The sequence below is a fragment of the Lynx canadensis genome, chromosome A2 (genome assembly GCF_007474595.2).
Source record: "Lynx canadensis isolate LIC74 chromosome A2, mLynCan4.pri.v2, whole genome shotgun sequence".
NCBI lineage: Eukaryota > Metazoa > Chordata > Mammalia > Carnivora > Felidae > Lynx > Lynx canadensis.
This window is the reverse complement of record NC_044304.2, coordinates 95,190,652-95,217,257: the sequence shown is the minus strand read 5'-3', so window position 1 is coordinate 95,217,257 and position 26,606 is coordinate 95,190,652. Positions and strand designations below refer to the sequence as shown.

The window sequence follows — 26,606 nt, the reverse complement described above, 5'->3', positions numbered from 1 at the left end:
CAGCTCAGGTCATGATCTCATGGTTTATGGAATTGAGGCCTTGTTGCGTTGGGCTCTGAGCTGACAGTGCAGAACCTGCTTGGGATTCTATTTCCCCTCCTCTCTCTGCTCCTCTGCTGCTTGTGCTCTCTCTCTCTCAAAAATAAATCAATAAACTTAAAAATATATATTAAAAAAATCAAGTAATACTTAGAAGATATTGATGTATTTAATATTGGAATCTTCTGAACTATTTGGGTTTCTTTCACAATGTAAATTAGAAAAGTTACATTATCCTCTCAATTTTAAGTAATTATTTTTTATATACATGGAGCTTCCAATGAAAAGAAAAAAATTGGATATCATTATAATTTTAAAACAAAAATGTTTATAAATTTGGCATGGATTAATAAAATATTTATTAACCTAATCCAGAGAATTTATTTTAAATATGGCAGTTTCTTTCTATGCAACTATGTCAGGAGGGTAGTCTTCCAAAAGTCATTATTTATATTAGTTATTTTTTGGTCAAGATCTTTGTTGGCATTTTCATTTCCATTATTTTTAAGTTTATTTATTTATTTTTGAGACAGAAAGTGAGAGCATGAGCAGGGGAGGGGCAGAGATAAGGGAGGGGAGAGAGAGAATCCCAAACAGGCTCTATGCTGATTGTGTGAGCCTGATGTGGGGCTCAATCCCATGAACATGAGATCATGACCTGAACCGAAATCAAGAGTCAGACACTGAACTGACTGAGCCACCCAGATGCTGCAGCATTTTCAATACAGGAAATAATTACTTGTTCGATTGATGATTTCATTAGCAGACTTAAAGTCTGCCTACAATCTTAGGTACCTTTATTATATAGCCACTTACACATAGACACCAAGATTTAGATTTGGACCTAGCGGAATTGCCTGGGTCCTGACTTGGGCTTTGAAACTAAGCTGTGTGCTCAAAAGCCAGCTTTGTAAGAGATCTCTATATAAAGTAGCACTTTATAATTTAATATTATTATTTATATACAGGCAAAACTCTCAAAATAATCACTAGGAGAGATGATTAGCAGGGAAAGATTCAGGCATTTTTGATCTTCTGGCCAAATATCACTGAATCCTTAACCTATTTTTAACATTCATCATGAGTATAAAATTTAGTAGTATAAAGCAATACTTATGTCATTCAACAAAGAATATAGAATTTAATCTGCTAGAATCCAACTGAAACCCAGCAACATTTTTATGCTTGTTTCTTCTTTGGATTAACAGATTAAGATTCTAACAGCAAAGCATGCAAAATCCTCTTCAACTTCTTACCTTGGCACACTGCATGTGATTGCATCCCTCATTCTTCTGTATCGGAGACTTACAGTTAGCACAAGGCTTGGAGTTCGTTAACAACCAGAGACAATTGGCAGCATCCTCATAAGCTTCACTAACTCCTACAACTTTGGGATATTAAGCACAAACACAATATACATGATTTAGTGTATAACTTCAGAGGGAACCTCCCCCTACCCCCTGTGAAAGTGTTCTTTGTAGGCTGTATCTAAGTTTTAACCACGTATTTTTCTTTTCTTTTTTTTTTAATGTTTATTTATTTTTGAGAGAAAGAGAGACAGAGCACAAGTAGGGGAGGGGCAGAGAGAGAGGGAGACACAGAATCTGAAGCAGGCTCCAGGCTCCAAGCTGTCAAAACAGAGCCCGATGAGGGGGTTGAACTCAAGAACCATGAGATCATGACCTGAGCTGAAGTTGGACGTTTAGCTCACTAAGCCACCCAGGCGCCCCAAACCATGTATTTACTTTCTTATTAGGATCTATGGCAAAGTTTTAAAACTGCTTTATTCTGAATAGCAGGATTATAGGATAAGGAGGTGTATTCCAAAAGCTTGATATATGAAATATGATTTAAAGATTTCTTTCTAAAGTTGTGTTCAAATAAATTGGGGAAGAAAAAACCCATTTTAAAAAAGCAATATATTACTGTCTGTTTAAATTAACTATTGTAGAAAGAATGGCCCCTAGACCATAATTTCTTGTGGGTCAGTTGTAAACATAATGACCAGATACTTTTCACCATAGTAAAAAACATGAAAGTTATATTGAAATATCAATATTTTTATCCATGAAAACTTCAGATAAACTAAAAATGAATCCCATGTGACATGTCTAAAACTAAACTTATCATTTCCCCTAAACCTGCCTCTTTCTCTATTCCCTGTCCTAGTAAATGATATCATCATCAACTCAGAGTCAATCCAGGAAGACCATGATTTTGGACACCCTCCTTTCCCTCACCTGCCACATTCCATTGTTTCTACCTCTTTCTCTTTGTTTATGTCTCCTCTCAATTCCCACTCACTGCTTACTGCTTTAACTAAGGTACTCCACACCTCTTGCCTAGACAATTAAAACACACAAAAAAACAATCTATTTCCCTGGCTCCTTCTTCTGCCCCCAACTTCTACTATACTGCCTACACAGTGGTCTTTTAAAAATACAAATTGCTTTTTGGGGTACCTGGGTGGCTCAATTGGTTAAGCGTCCAACTCTTGATTTTTGGCTCAAGTCATGATCTCACAGTTCCTGAGATAAAGCCCTACATTGGGCTCTGTGTTGATAGCGTGGAGCCTGCTTGGGATTCTCTCTCTCTCTCTCTCTCTCTCTCTCTCTCTCTCTCTCTCTCTCTGCCCCTCTCCCACTTGTGTGTGTGCTCTCAAAATAAATAAGAGAAAAAAAAATAAAAAAACAAGTCTCCTTTAAATCTTTAAGATGCTCCCCACTGACTGCCAAGATAAAATAAAACTGCTTTAGCAAAAAATGCAAAGTCCTTCATGATTTGGCTGCTGTCTACCTGGCAAGCTTCTCCTACCCTCTAACCCCACACTAATCTTCTATTCTTCATCTGAAACTCAATTTATTCTACTTTGAGATCTGCAGTCTTACGGAATGTCATGGTTTTTAAAGATTCTAAATCTTACATTTTATGTTTTATAACCAACACCCCTCCCAGCACCCCAAGAGGAGAGTTAGGAGCTAGAGAGAGTTGCAGATCACAATTAAAAAATCATTTTTTTCCCTCCCTGTCAGTATTAAGTTTGTTTTGTTTTCTAGCTCTAAGTGCACAGGGAAGCTCTACCTTTTCTTTCCTGAAAAAGATGTCCAAAACTCACTCTGACATCAATGCACATGGCCCATCCAATCAAGGCCCTGAGTACATGCAGCCACTCTCAAAAGGGTGGGGTAGTTAGTTACTGTTAAAAGCAGGTGAGAAATCAGACTCTTTGAGTTTTGAAGTTTAAAAGGAAAAATTACCCAACCCTAGAGAGGGAAGGGAGACAAAGGTTTGGGCTGGCTGACCTCTGGGACGTGACTCAGTATATGAACTGGAAGAGCTGAGCACTATGATTAGCCCTTCGATGGAGCTTAGCAGTGGAGGAGTGGGGCTGTCTTGCTGCAAGGAACCCCAAGTGCCTACCTACTTACGTTTGTTCAACAACAGAACAGCAGCTACTGCTGGACTATGAAGCACTGTTTTTCAATTTCACCACATAGCAAAGTGAGACAATAACAGCAATGAACGGACCAGACTCCACTCCAGTACTAAACCCACTTGGTAGAAGATGGTTTGATTAGGGTGTTGCTACAGAGAACTCTCAAGTTAATTTAGTGGAGAACAGGAGTTTCAGAAAGAACTTACTATACTTATAGTTAATCAGCTCAAGCTGTGGAGGTAATGCCATTTACAAAGGGTACTGCTTTAAAACCTAATCACTAAGTACAATGTCTAGTTTTTTTTTTTTTTTTTTTTTTTTTTTTTTTTTAAAGGAGTGGCCTTTCTCCTCCTTTCAGCATCAACATTATTTTTAGCTCAGAGGCTCTAACATATTCTTATGGCCTTTATTGTCCATTGTTATAATAAATAAAGCACAAAGCCATTAAAACAAAGCAGCTTGTGTGGCCTGCAACATAACAGTTTTTTTCTACCACCCTCGGAGAGAATGCTAGTTCCTGTGTTCTAGAGGATTGTATGAAGTAAATTGTGTTCAAGAAATAACTATTATTAAAACAGAAACTTGTAGTGGGAAAAAGGCCTTTACTTCTAGTTCTCTGAACATGCTCATTTCATACATGTGCCTTTTGTATATACTCTTCTTCATACCTGCAATATCTATCTCCCTTCAGTCTACCTGGTAAGTTTTCTTCACCCTGAGTTCCAGACTCTTCTCTTCAATTACATGACTATTGTATCTTGATCTTCCTTCCTCAATAATCTAGTGTGCTTAGGTCTCTTTGTAAGAAATATTAACTTCATTTAATCAAGTATTAGAGCATAACAATCTAAGATCTACTAGTAGAATCAACATGTATGTAAGTGAAAAAAATGTTGATTTTAAAGACTGACTTCTTAAAAAGACTATTTGAATTCTATTCAATAGCCATTTATTATGTAGTATGGAAAAACTGGCCTGAAAATTTTTATAAATTAGCTATCTTTTCACAGAATATATAATCATTCTCCTTCTTGCTCTCATTAGACATAATAGAGGCGGTTTCAGTGCTGAAAAATAGTATTTGAATCCTTATATTGAATTCTTTGAACTAATCTTAGTATATCTTCTAATACTTTCTTCTCATTAGATTTTGTCACTCCTTTTGAGTCTCATAATTCAAAGACTTTGGAAAACTGGGCATAAAGGAGAAAATGATCTCAGGAATTGACAAGTTCAGTTGAAAATGCTTATGCCAAAGATATGTGACCATGATCCAAATTAATATGTAAACCATACAGCATTAAATCATACTTTTCTTTCCTGGAATATTATTTTTATATTTAATGATGATGTTCTGCTTAAACATTTCAGTTGGTCCACTATTGTTTGCATTAAGCCTTATCCTAAATTTCATAAACTTCAGTGGCCATTAATAGTGGTCAACAGGTCATCACATTTCAGTATGGAGGACAATGAGAAAATTCCTAGGTTTTTCTCAGCAACTGGGAACTTTTCTGCAGTCTTGGCTTTGGTCCTTCTCTGGTAGACAACTTTTTAGGTATCCTCAGTCTTTTGTCTTCTATCCAATTTTCTAAAGTTCCTCCATTTTTCTGAATTAAAACCCTATTTGGAACTCTTTAAATGAATCTTCGGTTTTTAATTTGAGGTCTCCCTGTCTCTGGCCACCAAAGTAACTATGTATAGACTATATATACCATTTTCTAGTGCTTCTATTTCTCTTCTCTTTTCATTATCAGAATCATTATCGTATGTAAAGATATTTTGTCACAGTTCCACCAATAATCTGCACTTACTAGCTAGGTTGTTCTCTTTCTCTCTCCCTAGTAAAAACTTATTTGTGGGTATGGAATGATTGACCAATTTTACAATGTTAAAAGATAACTAAAAATAATCACCCATTTCAAAATGCTTGTTTTATATCTTAAATCAGACATGGCCATTTTCTACTCAAGAATTAAATAATATATTGTACTAATTACTTCCTGTTGTGCATTAAGTCTTCTAGGCAACTGGTAAGTACACTAGATTCACAACTTAATAAAATTACATCTTCTTAACTCTCCTCTCCTACCTGCATTGCCTCTGTCTTGTTCCAGCCCTCATATCCTCTTACCTGGACATTCTGACGTTTTCTCAGAAATAGTGTTCTTACCTACTGTCTCAATGGTCCTCATTCACCATCCACACTTCCACCTGAGTGTTCTTTCTCAGTAAGCATCTTTGATTATCACTCTCCGACTCAAAACTCCTTTTCAGTGTCTCAGGATGAAGTCAGACCTCCCAGCATTGCACATAACCTCTACCTCGCCGCACCCGTGACACCTGATTTGGACTTCTGCCTGTGCAGTCTCATCTCTGGTGCAGCACCTTCCTTTGCACTGGTTTGTACTCAGTATCTGCAGCCCTTGAATACACCATGCTATCTCACAGCTCGGCTTCACCCAAAGCTCCAGTACCCTTCCTGTGTGCGTGAAGTACATCTACCAGTTCTCAAGAAGCAGCTCAAGCACCAATTCTTTTATAATGCTTTTCCTCACACTCTCGTAGAGAACTGGTCTTCTCTTGCTCTCTTCCCTCCCTCACAATGTGCCACAGGTATGCTGTTCTTTCACAGCATTAATAATATTTCTTTTTCTTAGTTTTGTATATAGCTGTCTTCATCTCTAAAATGTAAATTTCAAGTAGCGGTCACCTTATTTCCATATTCTAATATAAAATACCACTTAATAAATGTTAAATAATAAAGATATCACTTAAATTTTTTTTTAACTTTTTTTAATTTATTTTTGGGACAGAGAGAGACAGAGCATGAACGGGGGAGGGGCAGAGAGAGGGGGAGACACAGAATCGGAAACAGGCTCCAGGCTCTGAGCCATCAGCCCAGAACCCGACGCGGGGCTCGAACTCACGGACTGCGAGATCGTGACCTGGCTGAAGTCGGACGCCTAACCGACTGCGCCACCCAGGCGCCCCAAAGATATCACTTAAAAGCAACAAGTTATTTCTAAGTTTTCTCAGCATCTCTTCTAAGCTGCAGATAGGCACTTGTAAAATCCCACTGGACATCTCCACATATATGTCCTACAAGTACCTCAAGTTAACAATGTCTGTAACAAAACTCACTATTATTCCCTGAAAGTTACTGTTTTGTAAAAAATATTTATTTATTTATTTATTCGTGTGGGGGTGGGAGGAGGGACAGAGACAGAGGGACAGAGAATCCCAAGCAGACTCCACGCTGTCCGTACACAGCTTGATGTGGGGCTTGAATTCATGACCTGTGAGATCAGGACCTGAACTGAGATGAAGAGTCGAACGCTTAACTGACTGAGCCACCCAGGAGCCCCAAAAGTTACCCATAACTGAATTTCCTAGGCTGACCAATGATCTACCCTCTTATTCAAATTAAAAATTCCCCTCCCTACTTTGATCTCTCCTTCAGTCTAACCTTCCTAGTCATCACTTATCTTTATAAAAATATCCCAGATGCCACTTCCCTACTTAAAAAATGCATTCTATGGCTTATTCTGTTAATAAAATAACTTCAGACAATTTGGCAAAACTTCACAATCTGGCAACACCTATCTTTCCAGCCTCATCTCTTACAAATTCTCCCATGGACATTAATGTTAGGCTTCATATAAATGTATAAAGAAATGTAAGTAGGTGGGCAATAGCAAACCATGTCTAATAAATATGTTTCTTGGTTCCCGAAGCAAAAAGAGAAAGCAAAACCCAATTGTCTTGTCACGTTTAAAGGTGTTGCAGGATATTAGTATTAATCTATGGAACTCACACATGTACACAGACCCATACATATCAGGAGAATAGGGAAAATGGATGGGTGTCAAGGGAGCAATGGCAAGCTATTATCTGGGATTCAAGAAAGACACACAACGTACCTGGGGAATAAAAACAATCTATACAGGTGTTTTTGATTTGGGAAGTTCCTAGCATGTACCAGGTACTCAAAAAAATATTTGCTGAGGAGGGTCTGGGTGGCTCAGTCAGTTATGAGTCCTACTTCAGGTCATGATTTGTGAGTTTGATACCCGCTTCAGGCTGTGCTGAAAGCTCAGAGCCAGAAGCCTGCTTCAGATTCTGTGTCTCCCTCTCTCTCTGCCCCTCCCCCGTTCATGCTCTGTCTCTCTCTGTCCCAAAAATAAATAAACGTTGAAAAAAAAAATAAAAAAAAAAATAAATAAGCATAAGCAAAATTAAAAAAAAAAGAATTGGAAATATTAAAAAGAATTGTTGATTGAATGATAGAACGTACAGGGTAGAAATATTTAATTGGATCTCACCATGAAATATCCTAAGATTATCCATTTCTTTTTCTCCTGGATAAGGGACATAAGCCTTCTCATCATGTGAAAGGTATCTCCCTCATTATCAATTAATAAACTGATATTCTGGTTTACACAGTAGTCTGTTCTTCATGGATTTGAATGACCCTGAATCAATGCATAAAATGAATCTTGTGAATCTAAAACGCCAAGGACAAGCTCTTGGGCAATGGTATATTGCCTGATAGAATACAAAACTGTAGGGTTTCATAGCTGTCAGCCAGACTCTGCCAGCGTCACTTCAGCTGCTGACAGGAATAACTGCCAGATCTCTGCCTCTGCAGATATGCTAAAACCCAATTCCTCTCTCACTGTCTTCAGGAGGATTCTTTAAAAAAAAAAAAAATTATTTTTTTTAACATTTATTCATTTTAGAGAGAGCACGAGTAGGGGAGGTGCAGAGAGAGAGACACACACACAGAATCTGAAGCAGGCTCCAGGGTCTGAGCTGTCAGCACAGAGCCTGACATGGGGCTGAACTCACGAGCCGTGAGATCATGACCTGAGCTGAAGTCAGATGCTTAACCGACTGAGCCACCCAGGTGCCCACCTTCAGGAAGATTCTATGACACCCACCTGCCCAGCCTGATTTACTTTCATCTTTATCCAACTATAGTAGTTATCATGTGATACTGTAATGATCTGACTGCTTCCCTTCTAGCCTATTACTTTTTGAAGGCTGGCATCATCATCATGTGCTTTGCTCATAATAAGTATAGGTTCACTGAGTGAATTTTTTTTTTTAATTTTTTTTAATGTTTATTTTTTTTTGAGAGAGAGAGGGACAGAGTGTGAGCAGAAGGGCAGAGAGAGAGGGAGACACAGAATCCGAAGCAGGCTCCAGGCTCTGAGCTGTCAGTACAGGGCCCAACAGGGGCTCAAACTCACAAACTGAGAGATCATGACCTGAGCTGAAGTTGGACGCTTACCCTACTGGGCCACCCAGGCGCCCCTGAGTGAGTTCTTTTTTTAAAATTTTTATTTATTCTTAATTTTGAGAGCTACAGCACATGTGCAGTTGTGCATGAGCGGGGCGGGGGGACGGGCACAGAGGGAAAGAGAGAGAGAATCTTAAGCAGGCTCAATGTCCAGACGAAGCTCAGTGAAGGCCTTGATCTCATGACCATGAGAACATGACCTGAGTCGAAATCAAGGGTCGGATGATCAACTGACTGAGCCACCCACGTGCCCCAGTTAATTCTTAATCCTGATTTGTAATACCTGCAACTAATTCCATTATATAAAAAGTTAAAAAAATTAACTTTTATATTAATTTGAAAATAAACAGTTGTCATAAAACACTTTAGGGGATGAGAAATTATTGCAAAGCAGATATATTTACTTGTTAAATGCAGGAATTGCTGTTAGGAAGGCTAATTCAAACCCATTCTGTTTCTAGGCACATACCCTGTTCCTGATGTCACTCAATCCAATCTAAGGGTTAATTTCCTCATCTGCAAAATGGAATTACTAACACCAATTTCATAGCATTTCTGTAGGATTAATATTTATAAAAATCTCAGTTAAAATAGTTATAGACATGGCATTTAATATAAGTAAATCTACAGAGCCACATAATACCAAGAAATTAACTTGCCTTATCATCCAATGGAAGATTCCAGGGAAGTAAGAAACTTCCTCTCACTACAGTTTATACATTTCTTCCCTTAAAGTACAGAAAAGCTAGTTGGTCCACCCCAGGATAAAGGGGAATGGCTGTAGGAGAAGGACTTAAATGTGACCCCTGTTTACCCTGTTTATCTTAACTTAAAACAGTCTGTCAGAAATATGGAACCTCTGATTCACCATTGCAAAAACCTTGTGATGTCCAAAAGTGTGTTGGTTAGAGGTGTAATGTTAAACAGGAGAGCTATAGCATTGAAAACTTACTTAATGAAGACTCTAAGTAATACGACCATATTATCTTTTGAATGCTATTAGAACATATAGTATAGCTTTCTAAGATTCCTCTTACGTTCTTCTGGTTTCATTTCAGTTATTTTTTGTAGCCAATTTTTCCATGTTTGGCAGTCACAAGGCTCATGTGCTTCACCAAGGCACTCCCTGAAGAGGAAAACATAGAAAAGGCAATTAAATATTCTTTATCAACATCAAGGCAAAAGAACAGGTGAAAAGTGTTCTTCCAATTAAAAAAACATTTTTTTTAAGTTTATTTATTTTTGAGAGAGACGGACAGTGAATGAAGGAGGGGCAGAGAGAGAGAGAGAGAGATAATCCCAAGCAGGCTCTTGTCTGCAGTGGCATCACAGAGCCCAATGCCAGGCTCAATCTCATGAACCATGAAATCATGATCTGAGCTGAAACCAAGAGTTGGATACTTAACTGACTGAGCCACTCAGGTGCCCCAGTGCTCTTCCAATTTTAAAGCTGAGAAAACTGAAGCACAGTGACTAGTGAGAAATGAAGTATTTCAATAGAGGAAGTGAAAATATGATTCTAGAGCTTGATACTGCCAGGTCAATTTTTTTTTAAAGCAGCACATTCATTTACACATTTTTAAAAGTTCCAAATAGATTACCTAACATTTATAATTTAGTTTTGCATGCTATAAGTTATGAGCTATAAAATATTTTTATCAGTTAGGTTCTGTCCTCACTAATACTACTCAAAGTTTGTTCCCCGGGATAGCAGCATTGCCACTGCTCAGGAGCTTGTTAAACATGCAGAAGAGCAAGCCCATAAGACCTACTGATTTAAATCTACATTTTATCAAATTACCATGTGACCTGTCTGCATTTTAAAGTTTGAAAAGTACTGTTTTACATTACATTTTTGTTACTTTGACCTTGGAATCCCCAAGTAACAGCTAGGGCAATTTAATTTACCATTGAGTTTGCTGAATCCCAATTTTCTGTTTAACTGGAATTTGGCAAATTTTGATTTAAATAATTAAAACCATATCAATTTATCATTTGTAACTTGATTTTACATTCTTTCTATAGCTATATAGAAAATCCAACAGGCTTAAGGGGGAGCCTGGGTGGCTCAATCGGTTGAGTGTCTGACTGTTATGATCTCAACAGTCATGGGATTGAGCCCTGTGCTGATGGCTCGGAGCCTGCTTGGCAGACTCTCTCTTCCTCTCTCTGCCTCTCCCTCACCTCCTCTCACAATAAATAAATAAACATAAAAAAAAAAAGGCTTAAGGCCTTTAAAAATTACTTATTTTAATTCAATACAATGGTATATTCTGTAGTACAAAGGAAATTTTACAGTAAATAACAAAATATCATTTTGAAAGGAGAAAAACCCAATCTGTAGGTGCCATCATCATCATCATCATCATCATCATCATCATGATGTGTTATTTTAAACAAAGATCTTATTTGCAAAGTTTAAGTCTTAAGAAGACACACCTGTTGATGCAGGTAGAGTCTTACCAACTCTGAAGAACATTTTACTATATTAAGAATGTTTTGGGGCACTTGGGTGACTCGGTTAAGCGTCTGACTTCAGCTCAGGTCATGATCTCACAGTTTGTGGGTTTGAACCATGCACAGGGTTCTGTGCTGACAGCTCTGCTAAATTTCAGTATCTCCCTCTCCCTCTGCTCCTCCCCTGCTCACTCCATCTCAAAATAAATAAACAACCACGTAAATAAACAAACAAATGAATTGAATGAATGAATGAATGTTTCAATTCTCCTTAACTACTATTAAAAAAATAGATGCTAACTAGTGTTGGGAAGGATGTGGAGAAACTGGAACCCTTATGCAGTGCTGGTAAGAATCTAAAATGATGCAGTTGCTATGGAAAACAGTTTGATGGTTCCTCAAAATTTAAAACACAGAATTATTACATGATCTATCAATTACACTCCTAGATATATACCTAAAAGAATTGAAAGTTTCGCAATGACTAAAATTTTCTCACCAATGTTTATAACAGCATTACTCACAAAAGCCAGAATATGGTTTACAACCCATATATCCATTAACAGATGAACAGATAAACAAAATGTGGTGTGTATACACACAATGGAATTATTAGTTGGCCATAAAAAGGAATGAAGTTCTGATACACACTACAACATGGATGAAACTTGAGACATTATGCTAAGTGAAATAAGTCACACACAAAAAGATAAATATCGTATGATACCACTTACATTAAATATTCAGAAAAAGGAATTCACAGACAGTAGAATGGTGGTTAACAGTGGCTATGGGGCAAGGGAAGATGGGGAGTTATTGTTTAATGGTTAGAGTTTCTGTTTGGTATGAGGTAAAAAGTTCTATAAATGGATAGGAAACGGTTGCACAACATTAGGAATGTACTTAAAACCTCTGAATTATATACTTAAAAATGCTTTGAAGGGAAAAAAAAAAGCATCAATTATCTTGAAAGAGTAATTTAGTTTGCTTAAGTTCCTGATATTACTGGGGTGCCTGGGTCACTCAGTTGGTGGAGCATCTGATTCTGGATTTCAGCTGAGGTTATGATCTCAAGGTCCTGGGATTGAGTCTTGAGTCGGACTCCGAGCTGAACATGGAGACTGCTAAAGATTTATTTTCTTTCTTTTTCTTTCTTCCTTTCTCTTTCTTCCTTCCTTCCTCCCTCCCTCACTCTCTTTCTTTTCTTTCTTTCTTTCTTTCTTTCTTTCTTTCTTTCTTTCTTTCTTTCTTTCTTCTTTCTTTCTTTCCTTCCTTCCTTCCTTCCTTCCTTCCTTCCTTCCTTCCTCCTTCCTTCCTTCTCTTTCTCTTTCTCTTTCTCTTTCTCTTTTCTCTTTCTCTTTCTCTTTCTCTCTCTCTCTCTCCCCCCACCCTGCCCCCCCTGGCCCTCTGCCCCACTTGTGTGCTCTCTTTAAATTAACAAAAAAAAAGTGTTAAAAAAAATTCCTGACATTACTGAATCTGGCATTTGGGAAATCTTTTCCATAACTGTGGTTTTATAAAGTTTCTTAGGAATTTAGTGGTGACTTAACAGTCATTCAAAAAATATTGGGTTGATTAAAAATGGAAGTAAAAAAAATGCAAGTAGACGTATTATATATTACATTCACTTTAGTACACATTAAAATCGACTCTGCTTTCCAGAAATATAAGGGATATCTGTGATAACTGTTAATTTTAATTTGGCACATATACTAGCATACACTAGAGTAAAAAATATGCCACAGATCTAGGAACAGTGTTTCCATATGGTGCTTAGGAATACATGCAGGAATAGAGTGTCTAGATTTGTCATGACTTATTAAAAAACAATTTAGGTGTAAAATAGACTTCTATATCTGCAGTATCTAAATGAAGCCAATGAAATAAATTATTTCTGTTAACTTTAAAGTTTTTTCCCCATGAAGATTAAACAACACATTGAATATTTTTTCCCTACTAGAATCAATACCAGTATGACTGGCTCTGGTGTCAGAACATTTTCTGACAGAACCAGGAAAATAATCATGAGGGTTGTGAGGGGAAAACCCAATGTTTACAAATGGAATCTGAAAAAATAAATGCTATTTCTTCAAAAGGCCATAATTGCTTATCGGTGTGCTTGGTTCTCTAAGGTGCTGCATTAGACAGCAATACAAATGTTCTTTTCCAGAACCTCACTGGAGGATATAGACCTGCTGCTTCCTCAGGTGCTAGCTCAATCAGCAGGATCACTCTGAATGTTATAACTAGGCGGCACAGTTTCCAGAGCAATGCTAAGAGTGGGTATATAAATAGGAGAGGCTTATAAATAATAAATAAGTTAGAGCAAGGACTGTAAATTAAAAAGGGAGTTATTTTAAAACTAAGGCATTTGCGAAAATAAGCCCAAACTACTTTAAAGTATGGTAATAACAATGTTACCAGACATTACATGGTTGAAAATCTGAATTATGCCATGTGTAGGGAAAGGGTTATTCTGAGAGAAGTAATAAAGAGACTGGAATATTCTGCAAACACTGGAAAGTTAAATATCTGAAGAAAGTTTCAACCAAGACACCAATAACTGGTGACAAGTTTTCTGACAGACCTAGCACCTGCTGTTGAGACTGTACCTCAAAATGTCACTAAAAACAAGTGAATTGGAAGAGGAATTTTGTTATATAGTTAAATGAAATGTAGACACACCAATAGAGTGAGTTCACTAAGGGGAAAAACTGCTTCGTTATAAAGGAAAAAGAGGTTATCTAATATAAAATCCTTAACCCTGTTCAAATATGATAGTTAACTAATATCAAGAGATCAAGGAATGGTTCTTTCCTTGAAAATTTGTCAATATGCACAACCATTGGCAGAAATATACAGTGACTCCAAAGGATTCTGGAAAAGTAAAGACCTTCTACTAAAGTTTCATCACCTGATGGAAGAAATTTCTATCAAGAAGTTGACAATTTCAGTTCACTGCCATTTTAGAACTATTATTAATGACGAATCCTGATTAAGTAGAAATCCTCATTTTATGATTTTCTTCCTTTAGTTAACTTTCTCCCTTAATTAACAAATCAACTAAAAATAATAATTCAAAAAAACTAGAATTTGGGGGGCACCTGGGTGGCTCAGTTGGTTAAGCATCTAACTCTTGGTTTCAGCTCAGATCATGATCTCACAGTTGAGGAATTTGAGCCCCAAGCTGGGCTTTGTGCCGAAAGCACGGAGCCTGCTTGGGATTCTCTCTCTCCCTCTTTCTTTGCCCCTCCCCCATCCTCTTGAGGAAAAAAAAAGAAAGCTAGTAGTTTTGAGTTTACCAGGCAATGTTGTAATACCTTACATATACTGACTCATTTAATCCACATAACAACTCTTTCAAATTGGTACTATTATACCCATTTTTAAAAATTTCTTTCTTTTCTTCTTCTTCTTCTTTTTTTATAATTTTTTAATATATATTTTTGAGAGAGAGACCAAACATGCACATAAGTGGAGGTGGGGCAGAGAGTGAGAGTGAGAGAGTGAGTGAGAGAGAGAGAGAGAGAGAGAGAGAGAGAGAATCTGAAGCAGGCTCTGCACTATCGGTGCAAAGCCCGACATGGGGCTTGAACTCACAAACTCAGTGATCATGACCTGAGTCGAAGTCAGATGTTCAACTAACTGAGCCACCTAGGTGCCCCTATTATCCCTATTTAATATTTATTTATTTTTGAGAGAGAGAGAGAGAGGCGTGAGTGGGGGAGGGCAGAGAGTGAGACACAGAATCTGAAGCAGGTTCCAGGCTCTGAGCTGTCCGCATAGAGACTGATGTGTGGCTCGAACTCAAGAACCATGAGATCATGACCTGAGCTGAAGTCGGACACTTAACCGACTGAGCCAGCCAGGTGCCCCCGTATCATCCTATCTAAAATGCACAGAGAGGCTCAATACTCTGCCAAAGGTCACACAAGGCGCAAGCAGATGAGCTGATATTTGAAGCCAAATTGTTTGACTTTGGAACTAGTACATTTTATGCTGACTGCATCAGTTACAAAGGCTTCAATTGTATCACTGTATTATAAGAGAAGATGCTTGTTTATCATCAAGTCACACAGCTAGTTAATGGCAGTTAAGTCTCAAATGCAGGTCCTATGTTTCCCATGTCAATCATGTGCTCCACTGAAATCTGATAAATTGAACTTTCAACAGTATTAATTTAGATGGGTATGACACTTTGTATAGAGTAGACACGATATTTAAACAGGGTCTTATGATCGATTTCTATCAAATAAATATCATGTTTCATTTCTGGGCCTAGGACAAGTTGGTGAATATATTCTGCTAGTTAGCAGGACTCTGATACTAAAATAGCTAAATACTGCCAATCTGGAAAATTTTTTTTCCAGAGCCAGAGTTTATTAAGCTAAGTAAGGATTTGAGACTAATTTTGCAAGAGAAGATGAGACTCAACTATTAGGGTCCACAAACAAGAACAACATCATGTATTTTTCCCAGAGGACTCTTAAAGAGTCTGTTGCCTGTGAAGTCTGTGGAGGAGATGAAGCATGAAACTACTGCTTTAACTCAATCAAGATTCATGATCCTAACAGGAGAGTAGGTTTTATCAAAATCCTTATTGTGGGTATTGGAGGAAAACAGAATGAGCTGACAATATTAATGCATTTACTTGTGAAGTTTCCTGAAATACCTGACAAGTCTGCACATTGTACTTTGATTCACTGGAAACTTCAGTGGACTAGAAACCTGACACTGTTGTTTCTCATCAGTTGCATCACTATAATCCAAATCTTCTTCTTGGGTTCAATTTGTTTCATGGTGATGGTGACACTACTTTAAAGGGTTCTTTGCATAGTTTCAGAAAATAAATGCTCCACAGCTGGGTGATATATTAAAAACCACATAACATTACTGTTTAGAATATTCATGCCATTCAATTTTATTCAATAACTCAAAAATATGTTTGCCAGTCTATGGATTTAGAAGAGATGAATTCTATTTAAGTTCTCCATTTCCAATGGCAACAATGGTGATTAAAGGGACTGGGGACAGTAATATAGGAGAGATATGACCATTATACATAAGGTTAAATTTGAGTTCTTCTCCTCACAGATAAGAATTTGGGTGGTATTAAGAAGTATTTTTGACAATAAATCTTTAAAAAGTTGCCTCGGAAAAGAAAGACTTTGCATTAGTTCAGAGGGCATAGAAGTTACATAGTAGCATATTCTACTTCATAAAGAGGAAAACAGAAGGGAAATGCTCATTGGCTCAAGTTATGAACTCGGTCTATGGACAATATTGTCAACATCAGACAAAATACAATTATACAGGCTAAGGGAAGAAAGCATTCTAGGTTCAGTTATTAAGGGCACAGAACTGGTGGGTGAAAAAGTTACAAAAGAAAGGACTACTTTGTGGTGGGAAAGGAAATGTATACTCCTACCTTCCCTCCTATCAATAAATATGTTCAGTTATACCCAGGCCCACATCCCTCTTGGGGATGGCTCTCAACTCATTCTGTCACAGCAGCTCTTAAAAAGAAGGAACTATTAGGGGCACATGGGTGGCTCAGTCGGTTAAGCATCTGACTCTTGATTTTGGCTCAGGTCATGACCTTACAGTTTGTGAGATAAAGCCCTGTGTCAGGCTGTGTGCTGACAGCGCAGAGCCTACTTGGAATTCTCTCTCTCCCTCTCCTCTGCTCACGCACTCTCTCTCAAAATAAATAAACTTAAAAGAAGAAGAAGAAGAAGGAGGAGGAGGAGGAGGAGGAACAATTATTGTCTTTTCTCATGGTTTTTGTAATCATCTTTAGAGAATATTTCTGAGGTTTCTGGGGAAAGAAAGAAACCGAGAATCATATACCTTTATTTTATAAAGATTTCGCTTACAAAGCTTTCATTTGCATAGAGCTGATTTTGCCTCTTTTTGAAATACTAGATAAGGGCAGTAGAATTCTACTTAGAATTGTTTCAATTTTTAGAATTTCTGATTACAGACAAAGCTCTTTTATTACATGAATAAGATTAGGAAGCTAAGAATGTAAAAACAGAGACTGCAAATTAATGCCTAGAGAGGTGAAACAGGCAATGTAAAAATCCTAGAATAGGATTTAGAACTAGAATTGCTATGTCCAGAAAATGATGGTTCTTTTTGCTAAGCCCTCTACTACCCTTATGAATAAGAGCAAGAGAAATGATTACCAAATGTGACTTTGAATCCATGCGGCCATTCACAGATCCTCTGAACTGGGATAAAATTCAAAAGAGGGCCTGTGATCTTGGCATACAGTACCACCTAGCTTGACTGGGGTGTGACAAAAAGCAAGCTAATATAATTCTCCAAACACTGGTCTAGAAATGTACAATTTGTAGCATCATATATGTTTATAGAAACATTGATACAGCTTTTAGAATCTGTCATTGGTAGGTTTTTCCATTAGTTTCATCATGTTCAGTCAAACCAAATCTACTACTTGTAGCATACAAAGAAAGGTGGGGAAGAACATAAAAAAAATTAGCTAATCTGCAATAAAAACTAGTAAAAGCTAGACCACAGAAACCATAGAGCTTAAGAAGACAATGCCAATCATAGGTTCTTCTCTCCCCTTCAAAACTTTTTATTCTCTGATCTTAGCAAATACTATCTTCTTATTTTCTAAATGTTTTATTAATTTACCTTTTCTATTTTTGTAGCTTCTCCACCAATCCTCTGAATTAGCCTTGTTCAACCACGATGCTTACATGAACCAGAGAACTCAGAAACTGATTTATGTGGTAACTTGCCTCAACGTTCCCAAGGATAATACATAATTAGTACCATTTTAGATGCACAGGGTGCACACGATGGGGTGCCTGATGGCACATGTGCTTAAATTTCTGAAGGAACTCCACACTAAGTCAGAACAGGGAGCTCCTTTATTTTTCTTACTTTAATTTTCTTATATTGTAGTAAAGTGGGTTCATATTCATCTAAGGACTATTTATTCATGAACAATTAAACTCTTGTGTATTCATTAACCCACTTGTCCCTTCTGAGCTGGATCCTGAACTCCTCTGGTGAGGTAGTAAGGTGGGGTTAAGAACCAATCCGCAAATAGTAAAACATGTAAAACTAAAAATTAGGAATTTGTCTTTTAAATGTTTTGAGAAATTACTATAGTTCTTAAAATATAATAAATTACTATTATATGTGGATATAATCTATTACTCAGTAATTTGTTGCTGTTTTACTTTCTGAGTCTGATTTAGCCATGAAAGTAGTCAATATGGTTTTCCTTTCATTAGTCCCTTCATTCAAGCACCTAGTACAGAAGTCTAGCAAACTTTTTCTGTAAAGAACCAAATGATACATATTGTGGGTTTTGTAGGCCATATGGTCTCTGTTACAACCAGGCAATACTGTCATGGCCTGAAAGCAGCTATACACAATAGGTAAACAAACTGGCATGAATGGGTATGGCTGTGTTCAAATAAAAAATTGGTGGAGACAGTAGTTTTCTGACACCTGACCCAAAGTTCAGTGGTACATATAGACTGACAGTTCAAGAGATATTTTTAGCTAATGATAATGATGATGAGGGTAAGAAATAGACCTTTCAGGGTATGAATATTTCCATAACTACGCCTTCTTACTACTTAGCAGTGCTAGAATTTGACTTTGGTTTCTGATAAGTAGATAAGAGTTTTATACCCACCTAAAGTATATCCTTGCATATGTGATAAATTTGGAAATGAGAAAAAAGGAGAATACTATTTCTTATTGTGATCATTTAATTAACTAAAACAAAACAGTTAATTATGACTGAATTGACTCAGAACAAAGCAGAATGCTGATGTCAGATATATAGTCAGCCTATCCATTACTGATTTATCACCAGTTCATACTTATTAAGTACTTTCTTTATTAAACAAAACACAAGACACACAAAGTGATTCCTAAGTAGGACTGTGCATTAAGAACCACCTAGGAGCTTCTTTCTTGGGGCCCTACTCCAAAATCTATTATCAAAATCTTACTTGTTGGTGTCTAGATGAAAATTTGGGAAAACTGTCTTAGTTAATTCTGGTTATTCTTCAGAAGATTCCAGAAGAATTCTGGAGTCTTCAATTTTAAGAAAAAAAGTTAAGCTCTAAACATGTTCTAATCTGTGGTCAGCAATTTGGTAATATTGTTTAAGTGCATGAGCTCTGGAGTCAGAGCTGGGCTCTAAACCCATTTTTGCCATTTCCTAGCTGTATAACCTGGGCAATTTCTATATGCTGAGTTTCTTTATCTGTAAATTGGATATAATAACAGCATTCAACTCATAGCATTGTTGGGAGAATTCAATAGGTGAAAATATCTGGCATAACACCTGGCACACATCAGTCACACAATAAATATAAACTATTACTACTTATCACACATTTTTTCAATTACTAACAATGATATCAAAATATACTACATTTTAAAGGCCTAATTCAAGGTGCATAGTCTGTTAAGTGAATAGGCTATTCCAACTTGTCTTGTACTGACCAGCAGAAGAGGTGTCCTTTTCCACAGTCCACAGCAGGAGCTCTGAGCAAGGGAAAGCTGAGTGTATCAGACCCAGATGTATTTGACCCTTGTTTTGTAAGTCTGACTGCTCTTTCACAGCCTGGAGTAGGACACCATTTAATGGCAGGATTATTTTCAACAAAGGCCTGTTGGAACAGCAATAACAAAACATGACAGAAAATATTTTAATACTAAATTCTCAGAGTATATCCCATGTCAATTTAATTTAGAGGGGGAAAAAAAGGCGTGAAATAAAAAACAAAGAGTAATCAGTCTAAAGAGATACTTAAAATAGTACCAGAAAGTATGAAACTTAAAAGTAAGAAGGAAAAAAGAGGTAATTACTTTAGTAACAACATGACTTTTTAAATTTATATTTTCTTTAATCTAAAAACCAGGTAGGGGTGCCTGGGAGGCTCAGTTGGTTAAGCCTCCAATTTTGGCTCAGGTCATGATCTCATGGTTCGTGAGTTTGAGCCCAACATCAGGCTCTGCACTGGTGGTGTGGAGCATGCTTGGGATTCTCTCTCCCTCTTTCTCTCTCTGCCCCACCTCCACAGTTGCTCTCTCTCAAAATAAATTAAAAAATATATAAAAAACACAAAAGCCAGGTAGATGATGATGAAGTAAAACATAACTATTCACAAAGAAAATGTGTAATTTAAACATGTTTTCTCATACAATATGCTGCTTTTCTGATGGCAAATAATTATAGAATAGAATCTTGTATGTGATTATTAGTTACATTAGAACTGCAAATTTCTAAATGGTGCCCTAATAATACAGAAGTCAATATTATGATGCTTTCTACGTTATGAAACAGCAGAATGTCTTTTTAAAAGTCCATATGTTATAGGGGTTAGACTACAAAAAAATCTGCATAAAGCAAAGTGTAATTTTTAAATCACACAAGAAAGTAACTTACCTATGGTTCTGCACAACTCTTAAACAAAAATAAAGAATGCAGAAAAAAGAAACATAATTCATTATATGAAACTATTCTTTCAAAAAACCCATTCTAAATTGATAATCTTTATTTCTGAATATTTACATGTAGTAATGTAAAATATGTCTTTTAGAAAACTTCAAATAGGTACTACCTACTTTGAATACTATTCTCATCAATCAGTTATAAAAGTGCCAACAGGCAAATCAGCATACAGTTCTGACCAACATTTTTTATTTTCTGTAAATTACTACTTCGGCTTTTAATTTTTACTTGTTTTTTAAAATTAAAAAAAAAATTATTTTAGGGAGCGAGAGAGCGAGTGGGGGAGAGGGGCAAAAGTGGGGAGAGAGAGAGAATCTTAAGTAGGCTGCATGTTCAGCATGGAGCCTGGTGGGGGGGCTTGATCCCACAAACCTGGGATCGTGACAAGCCAAAATCAAGAGTTGGACACTCAACCTACTGAGCCACCCAAGTGCCCCTACTTTTACTTCTATCATGACTACAAAATAATGCTTTAGCTTAAAACTGTAATTAATGCCACCACTCCTTCATGTAGTTTTTCTGGGAGACAAAAGTCAGAGTCCATTATTTCACGTGTTTTCAAAAATAAAAAAAAAAGTTAAATAAAATCTCTTACACAGTTTTAATAAAATTAAAATGATGGAAATCAGATAATTGGCAGCATACCTTAATATCAAACTGTAGGTATCGTTTGTCCATCTCCTTGGAAACTACACTTTCTATGATATCCACAGGCACAAGTTGGAAGCAATCATATGCAGGGCAGAAAATGTTGTGAGCTTCACCTTCTTGAATTTTCAGATTCAAAAATCTATTAAAATTATCAATTGATAAAAAAAAGGAAAAATATAACTTATTTTCACATTCTAAGAATTTCTTCTTTATGCTCAATTTTCTTTTAGAGTGTAATTAAAATAACACCAATGAACAAAGTGTGGAATATCAATTATAATACAGTTGATTTAATAAAATATATATAATTCACATAATTCACAAATATTATTAAATATTATTTGCCCAACCATTCATTCATTTATTCATACATACACACATATATGAATATATATATACTCATATTTATGTTATATATATATTTTATACATGTTCCTCTTTTGCTTTATTCTAAAAATCTGAAACAATATACATAACATTAAAATTTAAGAAATGAGTGATTTGGAAAGGTCACATTCAATTCTCAATATTTCGTACTTTTAAAGAAAAGGAAGCAATTGTACAGAATTAAAATCCTGGATAATCCAAGAGATTTGGGAGTGGCATTGCAAAATAGCATACCTTTTTGAAGAAAAGACTTTCTGCTTATATTTCATTCAGACGAGTATTAAGTTGCATGTCCTACTCCAGGCACACTAGTTGACCTAGTCAAACTAGTTCCCTAGTTGCCCAGGGAAAAGGCATCCTGGAGAGTGACAGGAATGTAGCCCTAGGTGAATTAAGTGCTTAAGAGCAGGATTTTGAGTTAGACAATTCCAGGTCTGCCACTAACAAGTCATATGATCTTTAGCAATTTGTTTACCTGTCTGCCCCTCAGTTTCACTATCTGTAGAATGGAGGTAATAATAAGCATTTCTTGGGGTTGTTACACAGATTATATGATATAATGTATGAACATCTCCATGGTGCCTGGCATAGATAAGAATTCATAAATTTTAGCAAGGGTTTTATTTTTATTATTAATATTTGGACAAACAAGAAGAAATGAGCTTTTAAAGTGTGATTTAACACTTAAACCTAGAGAAAATAAATGGAAAGCCAGGCAATTAAGTCACCATTCTCTAGTGATCACTATCAACTGCTTGACTCTTCTGCCTGCAGTATTTTTCCTTCAGGTTCTCTCAGGCTCTTAATTCTACTGCACTTAAAAAAAAAAAAAAATCAAACTTACTGTCATCAGATCTACCCCCTCTGCTCCATTTCCTTCTTCCACAATTTCATCCTGGCACTTTAAGGAAAACAGAGCCCTCTCTTCTGTTTTTTTTTAATTTACCTATTTTAAGAGAGCAAGAGAACATGTGCCGGAAGGGACAGAGAGGAAGAAGAGAGAATTCCAAGCAGGCTCTGCAGTCAGCACAGCCCAATGGGGCTTGAACCCACGAACCATGAGATCATGACCTGAGCTGAAATCAAGAATTGATGCTTAACCTACTGAACACCCAGGTGCCCCCAGAACCCTCTCCTAATACCCTTTCTAACATACCCCAGACCTAGCCATATCTTTAGCTGTCTCTGCCTTCTCACTTCAGTGAAAGAGGGCTTTCTTCTTCACCCCCAAGCTAATCCTTAAATATTCTGGCCAGCTCTGGAACTTGCACAATCCAGAAACCTATCCCCTCTTTGTCTCTGTTTCTGTCTGTCTCCCTAATGGCTCTTTTCTTTGGCATAATACATATGCTCAAGTTTTTTCCCACCCTGAAACATTTCTCAACCAAATGATCCTTTTTAGCTCTACTTTCCTTTCATATCAAATTTTCTTGACAAAATAGTTCGATGATTTGTCATTACTTCCTCAAGTCCATCCCATTCAACCTGCAACACTCTAGTTTTTGTCACCTCTTCACTGAATGGCCAGCTCTCAACAAGGCCATAAGACTACCCATTAGCCCAAGGATTCAAGACTTCTCAATTTTTATCTGCATTGACTTCTCTGGAGCATCAGACACCGCTGAACAGTTCCTTCTTTTAGATTCTCTCTTTTCTCTGGCTTCTAGGACTTATTTTTTTTCTGCTGGCATTATCTTCTTACTTCTGGTTGCTCCTTATCCATCTTTTCCACTAGTGACTTTTACTCCTCTGATCACTGATTTTTACGTTCTCTAGGGTTTTCACACCAAAACTCTTTTCTTCCCATTCCATTCAATCTTCCTGGGTGATCTGAATATTAACTTGGGGTGCCTGGGTGGCTCAGTTGGTTAAGTGTCTGACTTTAACTCAGGTCATGATCTCATGGTTTGGGGGTTCGAGACCCGTGTCGGGCTCTGTGCTGACAGCTCAAGTTCCTGGAGCCTGCTTTAGATTCTGTGTCTCCCTCTCTCTCTGCCCCTCCCCCACTTGCACTGTCTCAAAAATAAACATTAAAAAACTTTTTAAAATACTCCTAACTTAAACTACCACCTATATGCTAATGACTCCGAAATTTAAAGCCCAGATATCTCTCCTTAGCTATAGATTTTACTACACACAATATTTGTTTAAATGCCTCATATGCATTTAAAATTCAACATGTTTAAAATCTTCCCTTCTACTTCTCAGTATAATTTAAAAGCCACACACACTCCACAAAACTGACATATGTCAACAGAAGGCCACTCTGTACCTTAGTTACTAGTTAAAAATTACCTGTATATACTCTGTGTCAAGAAAAACAATTTCACAGAAATAAAGATGGATGAAGTGTTTAGGGGAAATGCTATGGAGCAGCAGTTCCCAAAGTGTGATCTGTGGACCTGAGACTTTTCAGGGGGTTTATGAGGTCCAAACTACTTTCATAATGGTATTAAAACTTTGTTTTTCAGTTAAAACTGCTGATGCTGTAGCAAGAATCATGGCAGTGGGGCTAAAACCGTACTGGTAGACTTTATATTCTTCACTGCTTCACACTTGTAGTTAAAAAGCCAGTTTCATTTAAGAATAGCCTTGATGGAATAATTATGAATTACTGGTTATTAATAAATTTTATTATTTATTTTATTATAGTAAGTCTTAGCCCACAAGTACACATCTTTTGGGTATGCTGTGCAAAGAAATGGGAAGTAAGCATAATGAACTTCTGCTGCATACCAAACCATGCTAGTTGTCTCGGGGAAAAGTACTTAGGAAAATGTTCAATTTAGAAGTGGACCTACCTACTTTTATCATGGAATGCTATTTTTATTTGAACACTATTTATTTAGAAAATTAATTATGTGAGCCTGTCATGTCAAGGAAAAAAGCTGACAGTATTTGTTGCCAATGATAAAGTTCAAGACTTTACATAAAAATTAGAATTTTGAAAAATTCTTAATGCTACTTTGAACTTGACAGCTTCCCAATATTTATAGACTTTTCTTTTTTTCTTTTAAAAACTTATTTATTTAAATTCAAGTTAGTTAACATACAATGTAGTATTGGTTTCAGGAGTAGAACCCAGTGATTCATCACTTACATATGATACCCAGTACTCATCCCAACAAGTGCCCTCCCTAATGCCCACCACTCATTTAGCCCATCCCCCTGCCCACCTCTCCTCCAGCAACCCTCAGTTTGTTCTCCGTATTTAAGAGCCTCTTATAAACGCCTCCCTCTCTATTTTTCCTTCCCTTCCCCTATATTCATCTGTTGTGTTTTTTAAATTCCACATATGAGACTTTTCTGATGAGTTTGGTGATGATAGTAATTAATGTGCTTTTTTTTTTTTTTTTTTACTATATTTATGTGTAGTGAAATATGTTAACACTGGAAGATCTACATAACCCAGTGAATAAATGTTTTCCAAAATGATGCAGTGCAAGATAAACCAACAGATTTTAATGTAGAGGTACCAAAAAAAAAAAAATCTATTGATAAGGTTTCAGATTTTATACTGCAGCTAACCATTAAGAAACTACCAGTATGATGTATATTAGAGTATCTAAACTTATTAATATACTTCTCTTTTTTCCATCTACACATCTTTGTGAAGCCAAATATTCTTTATATATGTCAACCAAAACAATATATTATTATAGACTGAATGTATGGGAGTATAGCTGTCTGTTATTAAGCTAGACATTAAAGGGATTTGCAAAACAACACGACTCTTCTAATTTTTTAATTGAAAATAGTTAATTATTCACAGTAAATGTTATTTATGTTAACACATAAATAATGGGTTTATTATTATTCCTTTTAGCTATGAATAAGTTCCCTGAAAAGCTGAATATATCTTAATAGTCTCCTGTGAAAGTGCACTGTTTGCTTACAGTTCCTATATGATGATGTTTTGAATTTTATGTACTCTAATCAGAGCAGGTTTAACTATCTCTGGGAGTTTAAATGACAGAACTGAGAAGATCTCAACTGAAAGCAAGATCATTTCCCTGTGAGCCATGCTATTAATCTTCATCAAACTACAATTTCCCACTAAATTTATGAGCGGAACATGGAGTTGATGAACGTTAATAAAAGGGAGAAATCTGGGGCAAACTTTACTTGCATTTTTATCTTGTTGGTTACCCACCCTTAGGAAGATAACAATAACTACCATTTATCAAGTGGTAACTATGTGCCAGGCCCTGTTCATTCTCAGTATTTTACATACATTAAGTCATTTGACAGTAAACTGACAACAATCTTATGAAGTACTATTATCACCATTTTATAGATAAGGAAATGGAGGCACAAGGAGGTTACCACTTAGCTAAATTAACAACTAATAAGTAGCAGGAAGATATTCTAGGCTGGGTAGAAAATATTAATTTTTTTTCATTTAAGCCCTTGGAGTAGATGCTTCCAAGCACCTGGTTGGATTGATGACATCATGGGGTAGGGAAGAGTGAAATAAATTGAAAGGTTTTTCAACTATCTAAGGATCTTTTAAAATTCTTCCAATCTTATTAAACAAAGAAGTTTCTTTTCTATATGCCTAGAAAGGGCTACATTTAATTTAAAAATGATTTTATCAACATGTAAGTCACCCAACCTAGAACCTGTTTTACTGCTGCTTGATTTGACAAGAACTACTGGCAGGCTGATGGAAGGGGAATCCTAGGTAGGTTGATAAAGTACCACAGAAAATAATAATTAGATCTTTCAAATTTAAATCTTACCATAAACTTCCCATGGCTAGTCTGATGAGTATGGGAGATGGTTCCTGTGACAGAAGTGTGGCGAAGGAGGTAAAG

The 26,606-nt window shown here is 36.5% G+C and overlaps 1 protein-coding gene across 4 annotated transcripts in view; it reads right to left on the bottom strand.

The window, feature by feature from the left end:
* Positions 1-26,606, bottom strand: part of ANKIB1 (ankyrin repeat and IBR domain containing 1) — a 148,672-nt gene that overhangs the window by 22,313 nt on the left and 99,753 nt on the right. For all 4 annotated transcript variants that reach the window (XM_030307944.1, XM_030307945.1, XM_030307942.1 and 1 more), the window contains exons 8-11: positions 21,397-21,541; positions 19,740-19,906; positions 9,818-9,906; positions 1,296-1,426 (exon numbers count right to left, since the gene is read on the bottom strand). In XM_030307944.1, the coding sequence (XP_030163804.1) occupies positions 1,296-1,426; positions 9,818-9,906; positions 19,740-19,906; positions 21,397-21,541 (532 nt within the window). The remainder of the gene's footprint in view (positions 1-1,295; positions 1,427-9,817; positions 9,907-19,739; positions 19,907-21,396; positions 21,542-26,606) is intronic.